Source organism: Panthera tigris, chromosome B4, assembly GCF_018350195.1.
Source record: "Panthera tigris isolate Pti1 chromosome B4, P.tigris_Pti1_mat1.1, whole genome shotgun sequence".
NCBI classification, from domain to species: domain Eukaryota; kingdom Metazoa; phylum Chordata; class Mammalia; order Carnivora; family Felidae; genus Panthera; species Panthera tigris.
The window spans coordinates 107475879-107500092 of NC_056666.1; the positions used below are offsets into that span (position 1 = coordinate 107475879).

Genomic DNA, 24214 nt, shown 5'->3' on the forward strand with positions numbered 1-24214 from the left:
AGAATTTTGAAAATTTTGATAAGAAAATTGATAAAGGACTCATATCTTTAAGCAATTTTTAAAAATCTATATTTTTAAACTAAATCTCAAAATGGTTATATATACTATTAATTCAGCATGGTGATGATAGCTAATTTATTTATACAATATACATATTTGAACTACTATATACAGAATTAAAGAAAACATTGTGACATAAATCAAAATAATTATAATGCTGGTAATATATAATTAATACAAAAAGTAGCTTGATAGAAAACATAAATGTCATAGTTTTGCTCAAACTAAGGTTATGCCAGCAGCCTAGGATTGAAGTTATGTTACAATTGGACTAAGTCTAGTTTGACTTCAGCTTTATGTGTAACAACAAAAATAAAAAACCTCCAAAACTTACCAGAACATAGCTGTCTTCAATGTACAAGTTCATAAAGAGAAGGAAAATGACAAGAACTCCCAAAAATGACACTGTGGAACGTTTTCGCAGGCATCTCATTTTATCCAGTATTTCAAAAATATGCTTCATTTGATAAAATTTAAGCATTCTATACTGTGGAAAAGAGGCACAGAATTATTGACAATGAAATTTGGATGTAAATATTTCTTCATCATAGATATCAAAAACCAGGCCTTAATAAAATGTCAGCCTTCAAATGTTTGCACTGAAATTTTCCCATTTTCACACATACGACATTCACAGATTGTTAATATCTTAGCATGAGGTTAACGCACTAGCTTATATTGTGGAGTGGTTTGCTTGTTTGTTTTTCATGGATAGATTTTTAATATACCTAGAATTTATCTTTGTGTCTTTTATCATGTAATATAATAATTTCATTTCTTTATTTTTCATATGGAGAGCCAATGGTCTTCCACTTTCTGTGCACTGGTTGTAACTACTAGTTACATTACCAATCCTGACTTCAAGGGTGTGGGGAAGTGTAATCCCCCATGAACTGCGAAGTAAAGAAGAACGTTACTATTGTATACCATATTTATATCGAATCATCCATTCTTTTGATTTGTGATGCCACTTCTAGAATAAGGTCACTTTCTAATTTGCATTTCTAATTTGCATAGGTTGAAAATGTATTTACAGATCCATCATTTATAATTTTTTTTCCAACAAGGAAATACATAGCAATTTTGACCAAAACCTTCTAAGTGAAATTCTGTTATTCTGTAGATAAAACAGCATTATGTTTGTAAAAGATTTTTTTAAACTGTTTTTTAATGTTTTTTTTTAATTATTATTATTTTTGAGAGAGAGAGAGAGAGGATGAGAGAGGGAGGGAGGGGCAGAGAGTGAGCTAGACACAGAATCTGAAGCAGGCTCCAGGCTCTGAGCTGTCAGCACAGAGCCTGGCAGGGGGCTCAAACCCACAAACTGTGAGATCATGACCTGAGTCAAAGTCAGACTCCCAACTGACTGGGCCACCCAGGTGCCCCTGTAAAAGATTTTTATCTGGATTTTGAAAATCGGTGAAAATACAAGAGATTGCAATCTAATCATACACCAAGAGACAAAATATTTTTAAATGTCAGACAAAATATTTTTAAATATGAAGACTTATCTATAGCATGAAATGCATGTATTCCCTCTAACTTAGCAGTTATACCTCTAAAAATCTTTTCAAAGACAATTGTATTTGTGAGTAAATGTTTAGCTGGTATTACAATGGTATTACAAGACAGTGATGTTTATAAAATGAGTTGGAAACGATCTGTAAGATGTTAACAACTGTTACCTTGGTATAGAAGAATTATCAAAAATTTTCAATCGTGTTTTTACTTTTTTCAATTTCTATACTTTCAAAGGTACATATATTCAGTAATATTTAAAAACTTACTTTTAATTTTCAAAATTCTCTATTGTCCGAAGGAAAAAAAAACCCTGCATTTTATTTTGGAGTCACAGCATAAACACACCAATTTTTTTTCAAGAAAAAAATTTAAAAATGTTACACTTTATGGTGTGTTTTGGATGTTCTGAATTTGAAGGTTATAACTTATGTAAATGCTAAGTCAAGAGGAAGTATATTCTAATTCTATTCCTTTGAGACAAAGGCAAAATGTAAACAATGTGACCACAAATTGAATCTGTAAAGTTCAAATGTAAACAATTATATATAAAAAATAAGAATATTTATTAAAATTTATTAAATACTAAATGCTGGGCAATACAGTTTGCATGGGTAACTCACTGATCTTTCATAACAATGCTAAGATTTTAATATTGCCATTAGTTTACAAATGAAAAAAAAAAGAAAAACCCCGGAGTTTTCTTGAGGTGTCTCCATAAGGGATGAGTCCATTTTTTAAAACTTAAAATTGACCAGAGTCTGCTCTATGAACCACTAATGGTGTATCATTTAGTAATTAGGTTTCATATGATATATATATTTTTTATTTTTTTAATTAATTGATTAATTAATTTAGTTAGTTAGAGTACATACATGAGCAGGAAAGGGGCAGAGAGAGAGGGAGAGAGAGAAAACCCAAGCGCTCTCCATGCTGTCATACAAATGGCCAAATAGTACAGGAAAAGACACTCAACATTACTTACTGTAATGGAAATGTAAATAACAATCACAATGAGATATCACATCACATCTCTTTAAATGGTTATTATCAAAAGGCTAGATATAAGTACTGGTGAGGCTGTGGAGGAAAGAATCTTGTGCACTGTTGGTTGGATGTAAATTGTTGCTGCCACTATAGAAAAGAATGACATTTCCTCAAAAAGTTTAAAATAAAACTACCATATGATCCAGCAATTCCACTTCTGTGTATATATACGAAGGAAAGAAAATTACTATCTTGAAGAGATATCTGCACCTCCATGTGGACTGCAATATTATTCACAATAGCCAAGATATGAAAAAAAAAAAAACTAAATGTCTGTCAACAGATCAGTGAATAAAGGGAATGTGACATATACATATAGGTATGTGCATATATATACACATACATACATATACATATATATGTATACATACATATATACATATATATGTATATGTATGTATGTATATATATATATATATATATATATATATGTTGGTATATTATTCAGCCATAAAAAAGAAAGAAATCTTGCCATTTGTTACAACATGATTAGACCTTGAGGACATTATGCTAGGTGAAATGAGTCAGAGAAACAAAAATACTGTGTGATTTCACACACAGAATGTGAAAAGGCAAATACACAGAAACAGGGGTTTAGAATAGTGGTTGCCAGGGCCCGGGTGGGTGGGAGAAACAGGGAGATGTCAGTTGAAGGGTATAGACTCCAGTTATGAGTAAGTTCTGAGTATCTAATGTATTACATAGTGCCTGATAGTTAACAGTATGGTATGATATATTTGAAAGTTGCTAAGAAAGTAGGTCTTACATATTCTCACCACAGAAAACAAAAAGGTAATTATGTGAGGTGATGGAGGTGTTAACCTTATTATGGTAATCATTTTGTGATATATACATGTATCAAATCATCACATTGTATATTTTATACTTACAAATTGTCTTATGTCAATTATATTTTAGTAAACCCAGGAGAAAATATAGAAAAGAAACCTCATGTTCATATGGCTTACTGGTGAATTTTACCAACTATTTTTCAGGAAAAAATAATACTAACTCTACACAAGCTCTTTCAGACAATAGATTTAAGAAAAATTGGTAGTGAAGGGGCGCCTAGGTGGCTCCATTGGTTAAGCGACCGACTTTGGCTCAGGTCATGATCTCGCAGTTTGTGAGTTCAAGCCCTGCATTGGGCTCTCTGCTGACAGATCAGAGCCTGGAGCCTACTTCAGATTCTATGTCTCCTCCTCTCTCTACCCCTCCTCTGCTCACACTCTGTGTTTCTCTGTCTCTCAATAATAAATAAACGTTAAAATATTTTTAAAAAATTGTTAGTGAAGTATTCTTGACGCACAATGCTACATTAGTTTCAAGTGTACGACATAGTGATTTGAAAATTCTATACATTACTCAGTCCTCCCTATGATCAATGTAGTTGCCATCTGTTATTATAGTATTACTGACTATATTCCATATGCTGTACTTTCATATTTGTGACTTATTTATTACATGAATGGAAGTTTGTACATCTTAACTCCCTTCATTTGTTATGCCCATCCCTTCACCTACCTTCCGTTTGGCAACAACCATCTTGTTCTCCGTTTTTAAGAATTTATTTGTTTTATTTTTTAGGTTCCACATAGAAGGATATCATATGGTATCCTTCTTTCTCTGACTTATTTTACATAGCATAACTCTTAATCCATCCATGTTGCTGCAAATGGCAAGATCTCATTTTTTTAAGCACAAGTAGTATTTCATTGCATGTGTGCATGTGTGCATGCATGTGTGTGTGTATAAATATATGCATATAGATAGATGATACAGATATAGGTACAGATGATATAGATATAGATGATGATATATAGATATAATATAGATGATATAGATATAGATGATGATATATAGATATAATATAGATGATATAGATGTAGATGTAGATGTAGATGTAGATGTACCTTCTTTATTCGTTCATCTATTGTGGGACACTTGTGTTGCTTCCATATCTTGGCTATTGTAGCTAATGCTGCCACAAACATGGGGAAGCGTCTGTCTTTTCAAATTATTGTTTTATTTTATTTGAAAGTAATTTCAGTAGTGAAATTACTAGATCAAATGGTATTTCTATATTTAATTTTTTGAGAGAACTCCACACTATTTTCCATAGCGGTTGCACCAATTTACTTTCCCACCAGTGGTGCATGAGGGTTCCCTTTTCTCCACATCCTCACCAACACTTACTATTTGTTGTTTATGTTATGTTATGTTATGTTATGTTATGTTATGTTATGTTATGTTATGTTATTGTATTTATTTTAGTTTTTTTTTTGTTTTTTTTTTTTTGAGAGAGACAGCATGAACACTGTAGAGGCAGAGAGAGAGGGAGAGAGAGGATTTCAAGCAGTACAGAGCCTGACATGGGGTCGAACTCATGAAACTATGAGATCATGACCTGAGCCAAAATCAAGAGTCAGACAATCAACCAACTGAGCCACCAAGTTGCCCCATCTATTTCTTGTCTTTTTTGATAGTAGCCATTTTGATTGGTGTGAAGTGATATCTCAGTGTGGTTTTGATTTGCATTTCCTTGATGATTAGTGATGTTGAGTATCTTTTCCAATTTAGACAATAGATTTGTGTCTGTTATTATTTTAACTCATTTTACAAATAATTTTATAAGAGCAAAAAATGATTATGAAAACAACTTCATTATAAATATAAGAATTTAAACATAGGTAACTCAAATGTTATTCTTAATTTTTTACAATTTGAAAGTGTATGTCCCCCAAGTATATGATGCTTCAAAAACTGCTCAACCATCATTCCTGAAGGAAGAACATATCCATCTTGTAAGCTCTGATTCCAAATTTCTAGTACATCTCAGATAGATATTGTTACTTCAGGTACCCTGAAACATCAATACTCAAGACTCTTGGAAAATTTGATGGTTCATAAGTTTGTTAAAGCAAGAACAACCTTCTTATTTGATTCATAATAACTGTAGAAACACTAATCTCATGTCTACATCATCTATATCTTTACAATTATTTTTGTTTACACACCTGCATTTGTGTGATGATAATCTTATCAAGTAAATTTTGTTGCAAACATCATAAGAAATGAATGAATACTGTTCCATACCTGTTTAGCAAAATAGAATCGTTAGGCTTTTGTTGCATCATGTTGTGAGATGAAATCCTCTCTGTCTGAGGATGTTCTGAATGAAAATACCACATTTTCTTTATTCTTTATACATCTATCCTTTACTCAGCAATTCATATGAGTTTTTATACTATCAATTTTACCATTATCGTGTTGTCAAGAGTACCACTCATTTTGCATTCATCATCTGATTCATCTAATAATTATGAAGCAAATCTTTCTGTTTACATTTTTCTCCTTGTCATTATCAGAAAATGAAATGAAAATGAAAAACTCTGAATATTCAGCTGTGTTCAATGAAAGGTTAAATCCCCTGCAAAGATAGTGTCTTTAGATTTCATTTTTACCTACTTGAAAGATCATGCAACACTGCACAGCACAATAACAAGAGATTTAATGCACAGTATAGTGACTAGAGACACAATATGGTATTAAAATCATCAAACATGTTAAGAAACCAGGTTTTAATTATTCCCATCAGAACAAAGAAATGATCATTACATGATATGATGGAGGTGTTATTACTATAATGACAATTATGTTACAATATATAAAGCTAGCAAATATACATGCTTATGGTTACACAGTATTATACATCAAATATATTTCAATAAAAATAAAGGTATACCAGAAAAAAAAGTTAACAGTGCCTTTTGATGAGGAATAGTTTTTTTAATGTTGGTAAAGTTGAATTTATAATTTTTTGTATTGTAGTGCTTTTTTGTGTTCTAACAAACTATCACCTAATTCACATCATACACATATTTTCCTGTTTTCTTGTAGGAGCTTTATAGTTTTTGCTTTTAAGTTTAAGTCTACAAATGATCTCAAATGAATTTTGGCTTATGGTGTGGGGAAGAGGATGAGGTTCCTTTTTTATCCTATAGACTTCATTAGTTGCTCAAGTACCACTTGTAGAAAGAAAGACTATATTTGGTGCCTTTGCTGAAAATCAATTTGATATATGTGTGGTTATATATATTTGGTATATATATACATATATATGTGTATATATATATACACATATATATGTATATATATATAAATCTATCTTTGGTATATTAATCTATTTGTCTATCTTTTTAAAATTTTTTTATGTTTATTTATTCATTTTGCAATAGACTGAGGGAGCAAGGTAGGGGGGCAGAGAAAGAGGGAGAAGGAGAATCCCAGGCAGGCTCTGCACTGTCAGTATGGTGCCCAAAGTGGGACTCGGAGTCATTAAATGTGAGATCATGACCTGAGCTGAAACCAAGAGTCAGATACTTAACGTGCTGAGCCACCCAGGTGCCCATCTATTTTTCTATCTTAATGCCAATACTAAATTATCCTAATTGGAACCTCATTAGTATGTCTTGAAATAACATAAGGTGAGTCCTTTATGTCACTCTTCTTTTCCACGATGTTTTTGGCTATTTCAGGTCCCTTGTATTTCTATGGAAATTTTATCATAATTGTCTATTTTGACAGAAAAAAACTAGTTAGAATTTATTAGGACCTAATGGGTCTGCAAATAAATAATCTTATAATCAATAAAAATTTCTACAAAAAGCAAGATGCATAAGATTTAAGAATTTGTTGGATGTACAGCTAAGTTATTGGGATCTAGAAATATACAACTGATATTTTAATATTGACACCTTGAGTCATGTGACCTTCTTAAACAGTCATAGCATCTGTAAGCAAAGGCAGTTTTAATGCTTATTTTTGAATCTATAAGCTATTACAATTTGTTGCTGCTGCTGCCTTATATATTTACTGGCAACAGCCTTCAGTATATTAAATAGAAGCAATGAAGTAGTGACAGTAAATTTTTTCTGATATTATAGGGATGCATGTTATCTCACTGAGGATGTTTCCCTCTATCCTTAAATTGTTGATATTTTTTACCATTAATAAATATTGGATTTTGCCAAATACTGCTCATCTGCTAAGTTGATCATATGGAAGTTTTTGTCTCCATTATTCTTTCAATATGATGGATTATATTGATTGATTAGAATTTAAACCAAATATAACCAAATATTAAATAATCATATATATATATATATGTGTGTGTGTGTGTGTGTGTGTGTGTGTGTAATTCCCTTTCTAATCATTATCCTCTTTGTTGACTTCTGCTATCAGAGTGCTTGTTTCAGAGAAGTCTCCAGTCTATGGCTAATTTTACCCCACTGCTAAGGCAATACTCTTCTGAGTACTCTATCTGACGCTCAATGTATTAATTTTTTTTCTATTCTAGATGAAGAAAACATGATTATTTCTGCCTTTGCATTCCAGAAACCATTCCAATTGTTTTTTTTTCAGCAATTCCTTATCAGTGTTGGATAGTGTTCTCACACATATGCAGTAGGTGCTCAGCTACAGACATAAGGAAAACCCTTTGTAGATTTCTCAATCTCTCTCTCTCTCTCTCTCTCTCTCTCTCTCTCTCTCCAATTGTAGTCTCCATGCAGCTTTCTCCTCTCTGGTACTCTGCCTAGAAATTGTAGCCGTTTCAGAATCTCAAAATTCTCAACTACATCTCGTCACCTCAGGGAGACCACCTGTCTCATTGGGTTCTCTCCCCTGGTACTATAGTCTAGAAACTCTGAACAGTAAGCGGTGGCAATCACCTCAATTGTTTCCTTTGTATCATGAATCATACCCTTTTCTGCTTATTGTTCATGTGTATAAATTTGTTTCACACATTTAGTCTGGTTTTTCAGTTGTTTAAGGAGAGAAGGTAAATCTGCTCCCTATTTCTGCATTGTGGTCAGAAACATCTTGCTGGTTATAAAATTCCTTGCCTGTGCTTTCTTCCCTTTTTCTTGAGAAATATTATTGCATTATTGTCTTGCTTTTAATGTTACTTGGGACATCTAACGCCACCTGTTTTTCTTTCCATTATAAATGATCTGGCAAATGTAAAATGAGTTGGTTGTGTTGCCTACAGTTGTTAAATATTCTTTTTTATATTTAAGATGGAATCAGTTATGTCTTGAAGTTAACCATTCTTGAATAGCTTGAGGAAACTTTGACAAAAGGCAACACTGCACAGAACGATATCAGTATATCAATATATCTAATTTATTTAATACATTTAATTGTACATCTATTTTTTAAACACATGGAGAGAATATGGTGGAGGAATAGTGTGTAAATGCTATATATTCTGACAGTACAAGAAACTAACCAACTAAAAACGTGGGGAAAGAGAGGAAGGGGAAGTAGAATAAGCTCATCGATATCTACACTGTCTAGATAACAGGTGTGAGTCAAAGGCTATGATTTAAAACAGACAAAACAAGTATCAGAAGCTAAACTAAGGAAATGGGACTAACAGCATAATTAAAGGTATTAATAAAAGATAACCACAACAGAAAAATTTAAAAACTCCAAATAGCAAGTACCAAAAGAAATTAAAGAAAAATATATAAAAAATCTACCACATGGAGAAATATACTAAATATTCCATCATACAGAGAGGAAGTATACCATAAGACAACAGAGTTGAGACCAAACACATTAGTAGTATCAATAAATGCAAATGGGCTTAGCTCATTTATTTATTTATTTATTCATTATTTTTTTAAAGTTTATTTGAGAAAGAGAGAGAGAGAGAGAGCACGAGCAGGGGAGGGGCAGAGACAGAGGGAGAGAGAGAAAATCCCAAGCAGGCTCTGCACTGTCAGTGTGGAGCCCAATGTGGGGCTTGAACCCACAAACCATGAGAACATGACCTGAGCCGAAACCAAGAGTAGGATGCTTAACCAACTGAGCCACCCTGGGGCCCTAATTCATTTTTTAAAAGAAAAAGATTTTCAAACTGTTTTGCATGTGTGGATGCACACACATGTACAAATACACACAAACCTGAACTTTAAATTGTATAAAAGAAACATATTTAAAACAGTAATTCAAGAAGGCTAATGATCAAGGGATGAGCAAAGTATTTTAAGCAAGTTTAAATAATGAGAGCACAGTTTGACACCCTATTATACAATGTGAGTGAATATAGGCCATAAAAGCATAAAACTACTATATTTGAGCCACGTTGTGATGCTAGATGACACAATTCTCTACAAAACATGAGCAAATAACACAACGAGCTACTTCGTAAATCTGAAACGAGAAGATTCTTAAGTCAAAACGTCTGATGTGAGGAGCCCATAAACATTCACAGAGCAAGACAGGTCAAGAGTCCAAAAACTGTCAAGCATGAGAGCAGACATTTGTATAAATCAAGAACTCTCAGAAACATAAGCATATGTATATAGATCCACAAACACAGTGAGAGATAGCAATATTCTTCTCTCAGAATCTGACAGTTTAAATAGTCAAAAAAAAATAGCAAAGACAGAGACTCTAAATAATCCAATGTTATCTCTTAATATTTAAATTTTGTGTGTGTGTTTTGGCCAACAAAGTATACATGGTATGTAGGGATTTTAAAGAATGTTTCCTGTCTGACCATAAATCAATGTAATACCAAATAATCCAACAAAGGAGGAGAAAGCATCTATGAAAGAGATGCTGCTGATGGCTTGGGTGGAAATGTGGTGGCGGGAAGTAGAGAGATTTAAAAGCAAGGTAACTCCCAGATATCATAATAGCATTACTGGGTAGCCATTTTTAAGCCACAGATGCTCAACAACAGCATTAGTCTCTCAGGGTCCCAGTGTGAAAAAAAAAGGATGTTGGTACAAGTAACTAATAAAACTGAGTATCTATTGAAAATCACTAAATTGAACATGGCAAACCCAAGCTCACCATCGTTTACAAACAAAGTATTAAAAGAAAGTAAAAGGGCACCTGGGTGGCTCAGTCGGTTAAGTGTCCAACTTTGGTTCAGGTCATGATATTCTGGTTCATAGGTTTGAGCCCCGCATTGGGCTCTGTGCTGACAGCTGTCTGGAACCTGCTTCGGATTGTGTGTGTGTGTGTGTGTGTGTGTCTGCCCTTCCTCTGCTCCTGCTCTGCCTCTCTCTCTCTCTCAAACAAACAAACAAAAAACAAAACAAAACAAAAACAACAAAAAAACAAAACACCATTAAGAAAATAAAAACTCGGGGGGCGCCTGGGTGGCTCCGTCGGTTAAGCGGCCGACTTCAGCTCAGGTCATGATCTCGCGGTCCATGAGTTCGAGCCCCGCGTCGGGCTCTGTGCTGACAGCTCAGAGCCTGGAGCCTGTTTCGGATTCTGTGTCTCCCTCTCTCTGACCCTCCCCTGTTCATGCTCTGTCTCTCTCTGTCTCAAAAATAAATAAACGTTAAAAAAAATTAAAAAAAAAAGAAAATAAAAACTTGGTTTTGAAATTATTACACAGGTGAGCACATCCTGATAACATAGACTACACTAGCATGCTCCTGCTTAAAAACATCAGTCACACAAATGAAGACAGGTTATTTGAGCCGTATTTTGGTTCCATGTTCAAACAATGTTTTATTTGTGAGAAATTTTCCACATAGTCTTGGAATAATTTTAGAGAGGTAGAAAGTGTTTTTCAGAGGTCATGGTTAATTATTACAGATTAGGTTCATTTAGAAAAATGATAACTCCTATTATCATGGTTTGAGTGAATTATTTTTTCAGGATGATATATCATCATCTTTATATACCCTAAATGTCACAAGAGATTTATTTGCTGACAACATATGTTACAATATACTTTCTCTCTTGCATGTGTAATGGGACATGTTTAGTAGTTTTACTGCAAATGTTTCAAAACCAGCTTCTTTGTCAGAAATCTGTAATACAACACTGTTAATTGTGAATATAGTTATGGAAATAGGGATATATAAAATCCCTACTCCCCTGCTCCAAATGCAAGCAAAGTTGGCACATCTGGTTCAATAAGATTTCATTTTTTTTTTATTTAAGGCAGAATCACAGCCTCTTTGGAAGACCCAGTGCTGAATGTTCACATATATGAAACTACTTCAAAGACATAACTATTTAAGAATCATTTTGATGTGACACTATACCAAATAATTCATTTTTTAATGGAAATAAATTATTTTCACTCTTTCCTTTCATAAAGATTTTTATACATGGATATGTGGATAAATATATCACATATAAATTGTATATTATATATTCATGTATTTATATATAATTTTGAAATTATATAGTGTAGCATATATTCGTATACACTGATATACACATAATTATACACAAATAGAGCAATATTCACCAACAATGTAACTAATAAATCAGTGAGAAGGTACTATTTTTTTTCACTATTTAATACTAATCCTATCTGAATTTTGTCTTCTTAACTTTACAAACCATTCCCAAAGAGGATATAAGACATTACTAGTAATCTTTCCCTCCTATAATATTGTTCTTTCCCACCGTTCTGTCCAATCTTCTTTTCTTTACAACCTTTGGCATTATGTAACCTCTCTTACAACCACTTTCGGAGCAAAATTCAAACTTTAGATCATCAGCTAGGATTTCTACCTGAGTCTATTTCCAATTTTTGAATAATGATTTCCTGCTGATCACACAAACACAATGAATCTAAAACTACAGGATGATTTTCCATTCCAGCTTGCTCGTCCTTTTCATAGGGCTAGATTTCTAATCACCTACTCAAATCACCTCAAAAGTTTTTTGCCTCCGCTCTCCCAAACTCAGAAATATTCCCAGTTCAGTCTTGAGCCTTCAATCTCTCACCTGCCACAATTTCTCCCTGACATTCTCACAGCCATTATCAAAGTTCAGGTTAATACTTCCTTTAACTTTGGCAACAGAAATTGCTTATGCTAATGGTTTTTCCTACCGGCATGCCATTCATCATTTGTTTATTATCAGCCACTAAACAGGAAGCAGGACCTAGTTTTGGAAGTTTGGCTCCTCAGCTCCAAGTGAGAAGACCTAAGCTAGATGTCAGGATGTGTTTCCAGGTTGGGGGGCTTTAAAAAGATGACTGATGGGTGAGGTTAGGAGGAAAAACTAACAACAGGGCTCAGGTGTGCCGCAGGGCAGAAATCAAGAAAGCGGCCTGCAAATGATCTCAGTCATCTTAATGATAAAACAATGCGCTGAGGTAAACTGTGTGTGTAAGTAAAAGGACTGTGCTGCCCTCCCACTCTGCCCCCACTTCTCCTCCGTCTCCCCTCCCCTACCCCCCCTCCCCTCCGCCCTGCACAGATCTCAAAGAGTAGGTCCGTTCGGATCCCAACATTCCCTGCCATCCTGGACCCCAAGTTTTATGTAGTGAAAAGTGTTTAGATGCCAATTTAGCCAGTCTGTTTCAGTTCTACTCTTTGCAAAAATGGGGGAAGGGGAACCTAATGGCTCTTAAAAAGTATTTTGATTTTCAAGTTCTGGAATTAGCTGCACTTTTATTTGTATTTTCATTTCCTGGGAAACGATACTTGGAAGACAGCCAAGGAACCCTGGGCAGGTAGAGGAGACAGAGAATCTGAACAATTCTTTTGGATCAAAACTACAATCTCTTCATCCTGTGTCCTATTTCCCCTCCCGACTCCTGAGGTAAAAAAACCAAAGCTTGTTCTGTTTTGGAATAATGAAAGTCGTTTTATATTAAACGGAAACAAACTACTTTTCCTACAGGGAATAAAAAAATAGCTTGCATCTACTATGGTGGGAGTCTCATTGCTTTGGGTACTGTCTCCCGTTTCTGCCTCCGTACAAGCTGTGTGTTCTGCAGTCAGCAGAGAATCCATTGCAGGCCAACACCACCCTTCTTGACTATGTGAAAGATATCTCCTCTTTGAGGACACTGAAGTTTATATAGGTTGTGACTGTGTCCCAAATCACCTAACTGGAAGAAACACATTGCAAAGTTGCAACCACGGTGAAACTTAGATTGCTTGAGGAGCCTTAGCAATTGCTGCAGTAACTGGAGGAAGAAATATAAAACTTAAGCAGCTTCATGCAGATCATTTCAAGATGGCACCTCAGTGATCTGAGCTGCCAACTCCTGATGGCCTCCCTCTGACCTTTAGTGCAGTTAAAGTACTTTCTCCTAATGTTTTGCTTGTATACAGTTAAAATGCAAAGAAAGTAATCATAATTAAACACTACTGTTCCACTAGCTTTGAAGTTCTACAAGACTGACATTCTCTGGATTTTGTGTACATCACAGTGTGTGTGGTTGTAGGGAGACAACTCCACAGAAATGGCCTACATCCTTTCTCAGAGATGCAGCCCTGAAACGACTGTAACTACATTGAGTGCAAGTGGAAGGATTGACAATCTTCCAGACAGTCCAGAAAAAATGGCTAAAAAAATTGGATTTGCTTAGAAGTTAGGCAGATGAAAAACAAAAACACAACAAAACAAGGATCAAGCAAAACTGAATAATAACCCCTTCTTGAATGGGCTCCAGAATCTTTGATGAGCTGCAATCTGTGAATCAACTCAAATAGGACAATACCTTTTTAGACACAAATGTTCATACAGTGTATTGGAACTCTTCATTCTACCAATCTGGTGCTAACAAAGTTTTGTCACAGTGTTGAAGTCTCGTATCACCCAGCAATTTTAAAACTAGGATGATTGTTTTAATATCCTGGTTGAAACACAGGAAGATGGCTTGGTATTGCCAGGACTTCAACTTGCTTTGGCCTCAGGTTGTGGCTAGACCCAAGCTATGGAAACTAAAATTGTGTGCAAATGGGATAGTTCCAGCAGTAATATGAAATTTCCCTATACCAACATCAGCATCCCCGTGCCTAATGATAGCTCAAATGCAACAGATCTCTAAGAAAGCTTTGTTGGACCCTCCTTTAGAATCCAACATTGAGCAGAATCAGGCTTGTATTAGAGGTAAAGTTAAATGACATAGAAGTGAAAAGCAATCTGCATGTTAGTTTTGAAATCCCTACCATGGTGAGAGAAATTTCAGGATTGAACTGTTTACAAGCACAAAATGCCAAGAGGTGTGCCAAACTACTTTTTATTTCTCAAAGGCTTAACAATAAGTTGTTTTATCTGTGGGCATGATTTCCTACATAATTCCTTTCCTCCTTAAGCTTGGTATTTTCTGTGTATCAGTTTAAAAAAAGTAGTGTTGTTCACATTTTACTCTTCATGGATTTGCTCTCTTTTGTTACAAATTCCCACTTGGAATTTAATTTTAGGTCACCAAAAAGTTCCCTTCTGGCTGCAGATTTCCCTGAACCCCATTTTCAGTCAAAAATTGTTTTTTACTTTTTTGAACTCTTACCATTCTATCTATACATCTCTTAATTTACTTAAAACTTTCTGCTTCTTGATACTGTTTTTAGATGTCTTATTTCCCTTTGGATTCTGAGATTTTTATGTATAGATTTTTTTGTAAAAGCTTCTTATCATATCATGTTAGTACTTACAGAAGTGTTTTTTTTTGTTATTGTTGTTTTGTTTTAAGAGAGCAAACAACTGTTATTGTGTGTGTGTGTGTGTGTGTGTGTGCGCGCGGGTGCATGGGAGTCGTGTTGTAGAAATCTTAAACTTGGAGCTATGGGAAAGCTACTGGCCCATGAATATTTGTATTTCTTTCCAACACCACCCTTAAACCTTGTCTAAGATCTCCCCTGCCATGACCCAGGCCTATAATGTAGACTGTAGGGTTTTTGTTTGCAAAAAATGCAAAACTTAACTTTATCCATTATCAAAGTACCATAGACTCTTTTTTGTTTGTTTTATAATTTAAGGAAAAAGTGAGGATAATACCAGTTGTTTGTGTTAGCATTTAGTGGGTTGAAATATTTTATAACTGAGATAAGTCAAAATCTATTACAATATTTAAGAAATGCAGCAGAAAAAGAATTAATGTTGACACTGTGAACATTTAGAAGACCACTAGAAAAACAGAGTAATTAGCTTGTGCCTGGAGAGCCTGAGACAGATGTAATCTGATCTAATATCAGAATTCAGATATGGTGCACAGTTTTAAAGGCCATATAATTTTGGGACTGATATTATTTGGATCTGTGGACCATCTGCTTATCTTTACTACATCATACATATGCATATATAGAGAGATAAAGATTATGTCATTATAACAAAATAAATATTATTTATTTCAAATCATTGCTCATGGACACAGATAAAGTATTAGATGCAGAAACACTTCATTATTTTTCTTCTTGGGAAGACACTGTGGAAATTTGTGTGCTAGTTTTCATCAACTCAGGAAAAATTGTCATTTATTAAAGAATTGATGCTGATGTGAAGTGACAAGTGAATTATTACACCACAGAGCTGTTTGCTTCAAGTGCATATGCTTGTGCATGTTATCACGAATTCTTCATGTTTCTAGAATGTTACTCGGACTACATACAACAAACCACAAAATGTTAATGAGTGTGGTTCTCTCTACAGCTCTTTAGGGTAAAACCAAACTTCCCCAGTGCAAATTATTCCATGACTGTAGAAGAGACTGGAAAAAAAAAAAAAAAAAAAAAAGGAAGCCAAGGGGCACCTGAGTGGCTCAGTTGGTTAAGCATCTGACTTTTGGTTTCAGCTCAGGTCATGATCTCACAGTTTGTGAGTTCAGGCACTGCATGGGGCTCTGTGCTGACTATGTGGAGCCTGCTTGGGATTCTCTGTCTCCCTGTCTCTGTCTCTACCCCTCCCCCACTTGCACTTGCGCGCGCTCTCTCTCTCTCTCTCTCAAAATAAACATTATTAAAACAAAAGAAAAGAAAACAAACAAACAAACAAGGGAACTCATATCCCTACCCATCTAAATGAATGTGGCTACATTAATCTACTCCAAAGCACTAAGCTTTAATTTATATTTTATTTGATAGTCTATTTTTAAATCAACAAAATGAAAAAGTAAAATTATATTCTCCAAATCATATGGGCTTGTATCCAGCACTTAACCCCACATCAGGGAAAATCACAAAGTGAGTCTTGCCATCAACTGTTCATCTGTCTGACATGTGGCACTATATGTATCTGACTTGCTTGGCTTGCCTTTTTTAATGCTTGCCCAATTTGCTTTTCTACTTTGTGGAAGGCAGCACACACCCTCAGGGCAGTATTCGATACTTTCTGATGAAAAAAAAAGAATGTTGCTGACATAGCAAAAGCTTCAGGAAGTCACAAAAACGGGAAAGGTTTTATAAAACATGATTACCATTCCATTTTTTACAAAAGGCTCAGATATTGATGGAACAAATGTAATTGTATTTTAATTCAAGGTTTTTGTTGTTTTTTTTTTACAGTCCCAAGTTGTATGGTTCACTTGTAACCGTAGGTGGTAGCAAAGTGGAAAATTATAGAGGCTAGATTATTCCTTAGGGTTCACAGTGATAACCAGCAAGATTATTTTCTGGTTTACTTGAAGCAGATAGAAACACAGATAGAAAATGTATGGCATTGACAAGCAGGTTTCCTGTCATGGACTGTTAAAATAGTAAAACTTGAGATGAGGATTGGGAAGAAATCATAGTCAGTTTTTTCAACACGGAAGCTAAGACAAGAAATGTTCTTTATTTACCAACTTCTCTTTTAGAATATCATTCTCTTACAGATCTCGAGTTTCCTTCCATTGAGCTAAAAAGGGCTAGCTGGTGTGGAATCAATAATAGCCAACATTGAGTACTTTAAAGTACTTGCAGAGTGCCTGGGTGGCTCAGTCGGTTAGGTGTCTGACTTCATCTCAGGTCATGTTCTCAGGGTTTGTGGTTCGAGTCCCGCGTCAGGCTCCGTGCTGACCGCTCAGAGCCTGGAGCCTGCTTCAGATTCTATGTCTCCCTCTCTCTGGCCCTCCCCTGCTCACGCTCTGTCTCACTCTCTCTCCCAAAAATAAACATTAGTGGGGCGCCTGGGTGGCGCAGTCGGTTAAGCGTCCGACTTCAGCCAGGTCACGATCTCGCGGTCCGTGAGTTCGAGCCCCGCGTCAGGTTCTGGGCTGACGGCTCAGAGCCTGGAGCCTGTTTCCGATTCTGTGTCTCCCTCTCTCTCTGCCCCTCCCCCGTTCATGCTCTGTCTCTCTCTGTCCCAAAAATAAAAAAATAAATAAATAAATAAATAAATAAACATTAGTATGTGTGCTGCTGAAACGAGCACAAAAATAAATAACCATTAAAAAAAATTAAAGTACTTACTAAGTACTTTAGCAAGAATATAGGAGTTAGTGCTTAGGCAGATCATGATTATGAAAGCTGTTTTGAGTTGTGGTGGGGAAGAAAAAATGATGATGATGATGATGATAACCGACTCAGAGGGCTGTAAAATTTTGTTAAATCTTCCACAAAACTCATGGGGTAGATAAGAACATATTTCGTGATTATTCTCACATTACAAATAAAAAACCTAAAGATCGGATAGGTTAAGTGATGTGCCCAGGGACCATATATAGCAAGGTGTGATACATAGGTGTGATAAAGGACGGGTCTTTCTGATTCTCTGACTTTTTATGCATTCCAGTCTACTCAGTTTATCAGAAAGCTCTACAAATGAGGTGCTTCTTGGGGAGCCTGGCTGGCTCAGTTGGTAGAACATGTGATTCTTGATCTCGGGTTTGCAAGTTGGAGCCGCACGTTGCATGTAGAGATTACTTAAACATAAAATCTTAAAAAAAAAAATCTTAACCTTTTGATCATGACCTGAGCCAAAGTCAGATGCTTAACTGACTGAGCCACCCAGGTGCCCCAGGACTGTAGCATTTCCTTAGTTCTGATTCTGAATTTAAGAAACCAATAGGACTTAGGTATCCTCGTGTTGATTTTGAATCTGAGCGGTGAAACAGGACTTTGTATTAAATACTACAAAGCTTTTGCTATTTCATACCTTTGAATTTTCTGGAATCAAGAAATATGTTAATAAAACTACACCCAATGCTCAAGTAGAATATATGATTCATTGTAGCCACTTAAAGCAGTAACTGAATTTTTCCATTCACAAACTGTGTATGCTTACGGATGGCCATAACATTTACATTGTTTGGTGTTTACAAGCATAATTGCCAGCAAATTTTGGCTTTTGGAGAGGTAGAGTTGAGTTGGGTAACTTACAGATTACTTCTGTGTCAACAATCTTGAAAAATGAAATTTTTTCTCTATCTTTAAAACTCTTCCTGAATGAAAATGTCCATTATAATTTGTCAATAAATCACCTCCACATATGCCGTTTTATCTAAGACCTACAAATGTTCTTATATGTTTACTATTCTAAAATACATCTAAAATTTTAACTTTGCAAAAATGCATATAGAAAACAGATTAAAGAGCTACAATGACATATTAATATTGGTTGTAGGTGTTTCATACAAGTATGAGTGATTGTTACTTCTTTATACTCCTCTGTATTTCCTAGTTTTCTGTAATAAACATAGAGAGCCTTTAAAACAACATATTTGTTTTAAAAAGCACCTCAAATTCTACATATAAAATTTTTTAAAAAATTTTAACGTTTATTCACACTTGAGAGAAAAGAGACAGAGCATGAGAGGGGGAGGGGCAGAGAGAGAGGGAGACACAAAATTCAAAGCAGACTCCAGGTCTCAGCTGTCATCACAGAGCCCCAGACGGAGCTCAAACTCACACACCATGAGATCATGACCTGAGCCAAAGTTGGATAATTAACTGACTGAGCCACCCAGGTGCTGTTATGTATAATATATGTTTAAAGTTATGCAAAAAAAAGTGAAGCAAAAATATGAGAAGGTATTATTTAGTTCTAAAGGTAAAAAATGTTTTCTGAGCTGAAGAATATTTAAATTCTTCTTTCTCTTTTTATGTTTTGTAAAATAACTGCTCATATATTAATTTTATGGAAGATAGTTTTCATTTCTATAAACACTCTTCTAACTGTACTTCAATATCTAAATGGACAACTTAGGCCATAAAATTCTAATTCATAGAGCTAGACTGATACAAAATTTCAAGTTGACTAGCGGTGCTAATTCAGATACAGGAAAACAAATATCATCAACTATCCTACAGCCTGCTCTTGGTGAAATTGAAGCAGTCATTTCTGTAGTTAAATGTTCAAATGGAAAGCTGCAATGTCTGTGGCCTAGGGATACTGACAGCAAAGGTATCATTGACATTTTTTTAATGGATTTTAAAGTCTCAATTCTGTTCCTTCACTTTGTTATCAGAAATCTTAAAAATTTCTAATGTATCAGTTTAATTTTTTTCAATTCCTAGACTCACAAGGTTATAATTAAATCTAGTAATATTAACAGTTGTATAACAATATTAGTTCATTTGGGTTACCCTCAAATGGAAACAGAATCAAAACTTTGTCTTTTCCCTATGGTTACTGATTTCTTAAAAAGTCAAGGGGTTTTAAAAAGAAATAAGTAAATTTAAATCTAGATTCATTACCAGTTCCTTAAATATAATTTTTTTTTTTTTTTTTTTTTTTTATTTATTGTTGGGACAGAGAGAGACAGAGCATGAACGGGGGAGGGGCAGAGAGAGAGGGAGACACAGAATCGGAAACAGGCTCCAGGCTCCGAGCCATCAGCCCAGAGCCTGACGCGGGGCTCGAACTCACGGACCGCGAGATCGTGACCTGGCTGAAGTCAGACGCTTAACTGACTGCGCCACCCAGGCGCCCCAAAATATAATTTTTATACCAACCTTTCAGTCTCTCTTCCTTTTCATTCTCCCATGGTAGGAATTACTTTATTGATTAGGAAGCTATGGCCTGAGTGCATAATGAAAATCTGTAATGAAAAACTCATTTGAGAAAGAAATTAATAATTTCAACAGTGAAATCCAATTTTCCTATGTTCATTCTTGTAATCTATTTTGCATTATTTCCCACATGTACTCCAAACATCACTGACTCATGGCATTGTGCAGATAATCGATTAAAATGAAAGAATTACATAAAATATGTTTCTTCAAGGCTAACCTCTGGCTCTTTTATATTAAAATAGTTATATTTCTATATTCAATAGCTAAAAATGTTATTAGAGAATTAAATACTTTTGCAAATGCATTTATTGAATAATATTTATATATGTTGTTTTAGGAATTCTATAATTTATTGAGGAAAATAGACTATCAACTATGAACGAACACTAAAAAATCTACATTTTAGGGAAATGTATTATATGATAGGCACCGTGCTATAGGACTTTCTACATTCACTGTCTATTTTCTTCCTGCAAGAACTTCAATAGGCAGAGACTATGATATCCATTTTTTAATCAAGAAAAAAGAGGCTTTAGGGAATGTTTAGCAAACTTGTCCAGGGTTGCATACTGGTTGAGATTCAAACCAAATGGCCATACTGACCCATAGTAGTGAAAGTATCATGATAAATTAGGAGAAATACTGCTTATAGTATCATAGATATGTCTGTAGTTGTGATAGCATGTATATGTCCTTAACTCTCATGGTTTTGCTAATATAAAATAAAAACTAATGCTACAATAAACAAAGTATCTAAGTCCTGTTCATAATGAGTGAGACAGAGAAACTATATTATATTCATTTTCTTTAAATACACAATAATGAAAGAGGGTATAAAAAATAGAAGCAGTAAACTACCATACCCCAAAGTTCCTACTAGAAATAACCATTCCTTCCATAACTTAATTTCCCAGGGCCTTTTCTACACATACACAGACATAGCACACACAGCTCTACTTAAAATAGCACAAATACACTGAACCATATTATGTGTACTGCTTTGTGTCTTTTTGTTTCTTAACATACGTTAGAAATCTTTTCTCATCAGTACAAATAGGGTTCTTTATTTTTTAAAATTATTGAACTGTAGGTCTAGTTGAAACACTTACTTATTGGGCCCTCTCCTAATAAATGTATCTGTAAGTCATTTCCAAATATTCCTTATTACAAAAAATTCAACAGCGATATAACAAAAATCTTGTAACATACCATTGCGCATAATTTTTGATATAATCCTATAAGTGAAATTGCTGGGTCAAAGGGTAGCTACATTTATGATACATACTGCCAACTCTCTTTAACCTTGTAATATACCCCTGTGTATTAAACGTAACACTGTTAGAACTGGTTCTGTGTTTCTTGTCGGCATTTCAAATAGATCTTCCTGCCTCCCAATAAATTTAAGCAGATTTGAGAGATTGCTGTTGACAGCTTAGTTAAATAAGCTTTCTTAGCTCTTCCAATTTGTGTGTTTATAATTCTTCCAGAGCCAGAGACATTACTAATGTCATTACTTTCCAATTAAAGTAACAACAATGCATTTATGTATGGTGCCATTTACTGAATAGGAGGTGATCTCCATAGAAAATACTCATGTTTCAATCTGCATTGAATTTGATTTCTTAAAATCATTATTAACCAGTTCTAAGTATATTACAAATAAATATGTCCATCTTCTTAAAAATAGTAATAAAACAGAGCTATAATAAACCATTATTAGGAAACCCTCAGGAAATGAAGAATTTTTAACTTTGAAACTACCACACCTCGTACGCAAACTGAACAGCAACATAACAGACAGTGAAAGAGGCTGCAAAAGGCATTTCCATAGATATTTTTCTATTGGCTCTTCCAATAACCAAGCATTAAAAGACTTTTCCTGTCTTCCATGTATCCTCAAATACAATGGCTAGTGACTAACTTAAAATATCCTGGCAAGAAGCATTATTTAAAGATAATTAGACATTTGTGTATTTTTAATAATTTTATTATGAAAATTATACTTTAAAAATCACTAGTGTCTCATTTGTACTCCATTGGCTACTCTAATATTTAATTAATTACTTAGATCACATCATATAGTATAATATACTCTATTTCTTGTCAAGAATTTTTGGATGTTTTTTATATGAACTTCATATAATGAAAAACATTAATTGAGAACACAGGTCATTACAGACTGCACATTTTAACTGCTTTCTATCGGTTAAGAATGCTAGCCCAGTAATAAAATATTCTAGTCAATGGGAAATTATCCATTTCAGTGATTAGACAAAAACTTGAAATTTATGTGAATACATGTAACACTGAAACTATGTTAAACATAACAATATTTTATAATTCATAAAACAGTTTAGAATCTTTCAGATGCTCCAAAGCCATCAGTATAGCTCTTACTATAATTTTCCAGAAAATTTACCAATGATAAAATTTACTTCACTTTGCTAAGCTCATCTCTGAAATAACAATTTTAGACTTTAATGTGCATATTCATCTTTTCCTAGAAAAATATTGTATATGTGCAGTAATATTTCATCAACATAAAATATATATAGTTAGTAATGGTCAGTAATCAGTATAACTTTTGATTTTACATATTCTCCATTGACCTGAGATATTTAGGTTTTCCAGTCTTTAAAAGCAAGGGTATCTAGTTCAGAAAATATCAAACACATGCCATTAAAAATGCTCCATCAACTGTTGTCTCTAAAGAATATCTTACATTCTTCAGATCCCTCTGTAACACTCCTCTGCAGTATTTCTTAAAACAAATATGACCATGTCATTCTCAAGCATGAGACATTTCATAATTCCATTTGCTGGTGGTTCAAATTCTTTTGCATGTCATTAAGAACTCCTGTCACCTTCTTTTGCCTTAGTAGTTGACAGTATTCCACCTCTAACATCGTGTTTGTTTTTTTTTTAAGTTTATTTTATTTTGAGAAAGAGAGAGAGAGAGACTCCTAAGCAGGCTTTGTGCTATCAGCACGGAGCCTGACGTAGAGGCTGGATCTCACCACTGTGAGATCATGACCTGAACTGAAATCAAGAGTTGGACGCTCAACCCACTGAGCCACCCAGGCACCCTCTTAACACCGTGTTCTATGTCTGCTCAAATGGTCCATGCTTCACACCACAGTAGCTCAAATTATTCTCCTTCTTTTAATTTTTTTTAATATTTATTTTTGAGAGAGAGACAGAGACAGAGTGTGTGGGGGAGATGGGGAGAGATAGAGGGAGACACAGAATCTGAAGCAGGCTCCAGGCTCTGAGCTGTCAGTACCGAGCCCGACATGGGGCTTGAACTCACAAACCATGAGATCATGATCTGAGCTGAAGTAGGACACTTAACCAACTGAGATACCCAGGCACCCCTATGCTCCTTTTTGAAGCATTGCCTGATTTCCCCCTAATAAACTATGGGCTCATTGGAGGCAAAGTATTTACTTTACTTAGGAAAATATATACCTCAGAGATGTTCCCCAAAATTTTTGAGTGGATTTTTAATTGATGAATTTATCATTCGAGAACACAGATAAAAGCATCTCTTCAATTAAAATCTAAGAAACCTTTAGTGGAACTTCAAAGAAAATGTTTCTAATTATAACACAGTATTTTACTAATTTGATTGCTATGTTATATGCAAAAGTTTGATCCTGAGGGGAGATTCTAGGGATTGGGAGGAGGATAATTACATTAAGACAAAAAGCTTTAGTGAAGGAAATAAGAGGGGAAAAATGTCATATTATAGCTAAGATATGACCCAAGATCTCTCATTATACACCCTAATTTATCTATATATTAACTCTACATGTAATTATTGCAAACTTTTACCAGTGTAATTTTGATCATTCAAACTGGAGTACCAAGCA

At 34.6% G+C, this 24214-nt stretch overlaps 1 protein-coding gene across 16 annotated transcripts in view; it reads right to left on the minus strand.

The window, feature by feature from the left end:
- The window catches only part of MGAT4C (MGAT4 family member C), a 221948-nt gene that overhangs the window by 9580 nt on the left and 188154 nt on the right, over positions 1–24214 (minus strand). For 6 of the 16 annotated variants that reach the window (XM_042992835.1, XM_042992833.1, XM_042992828.1 and 3 more), the window contains 3 exons: positions 20283–20368; positions 5643–5721; positions 395–542 (listed from right to left, as the gene is read on the minus strand). In XM_042992835.1, coding sequence (XP_042848769.1) covers positions 395–542; positions 5643–5719 — 225 coding nt within the window. In that variant the 5' untranslated portion in view covers positions 5720–5721; positions 20283–20368. Of the gene's footprint in view, positions 1–394; positions 548–5642; positions 5798–20282; positions 20369–24214 lie in introns of those variants that run through there. The other 10 variants (XM_042992832.1, XM_042992834.1, XM_042992836.1 and 7 more) reach the window with 6 other exon arrangements.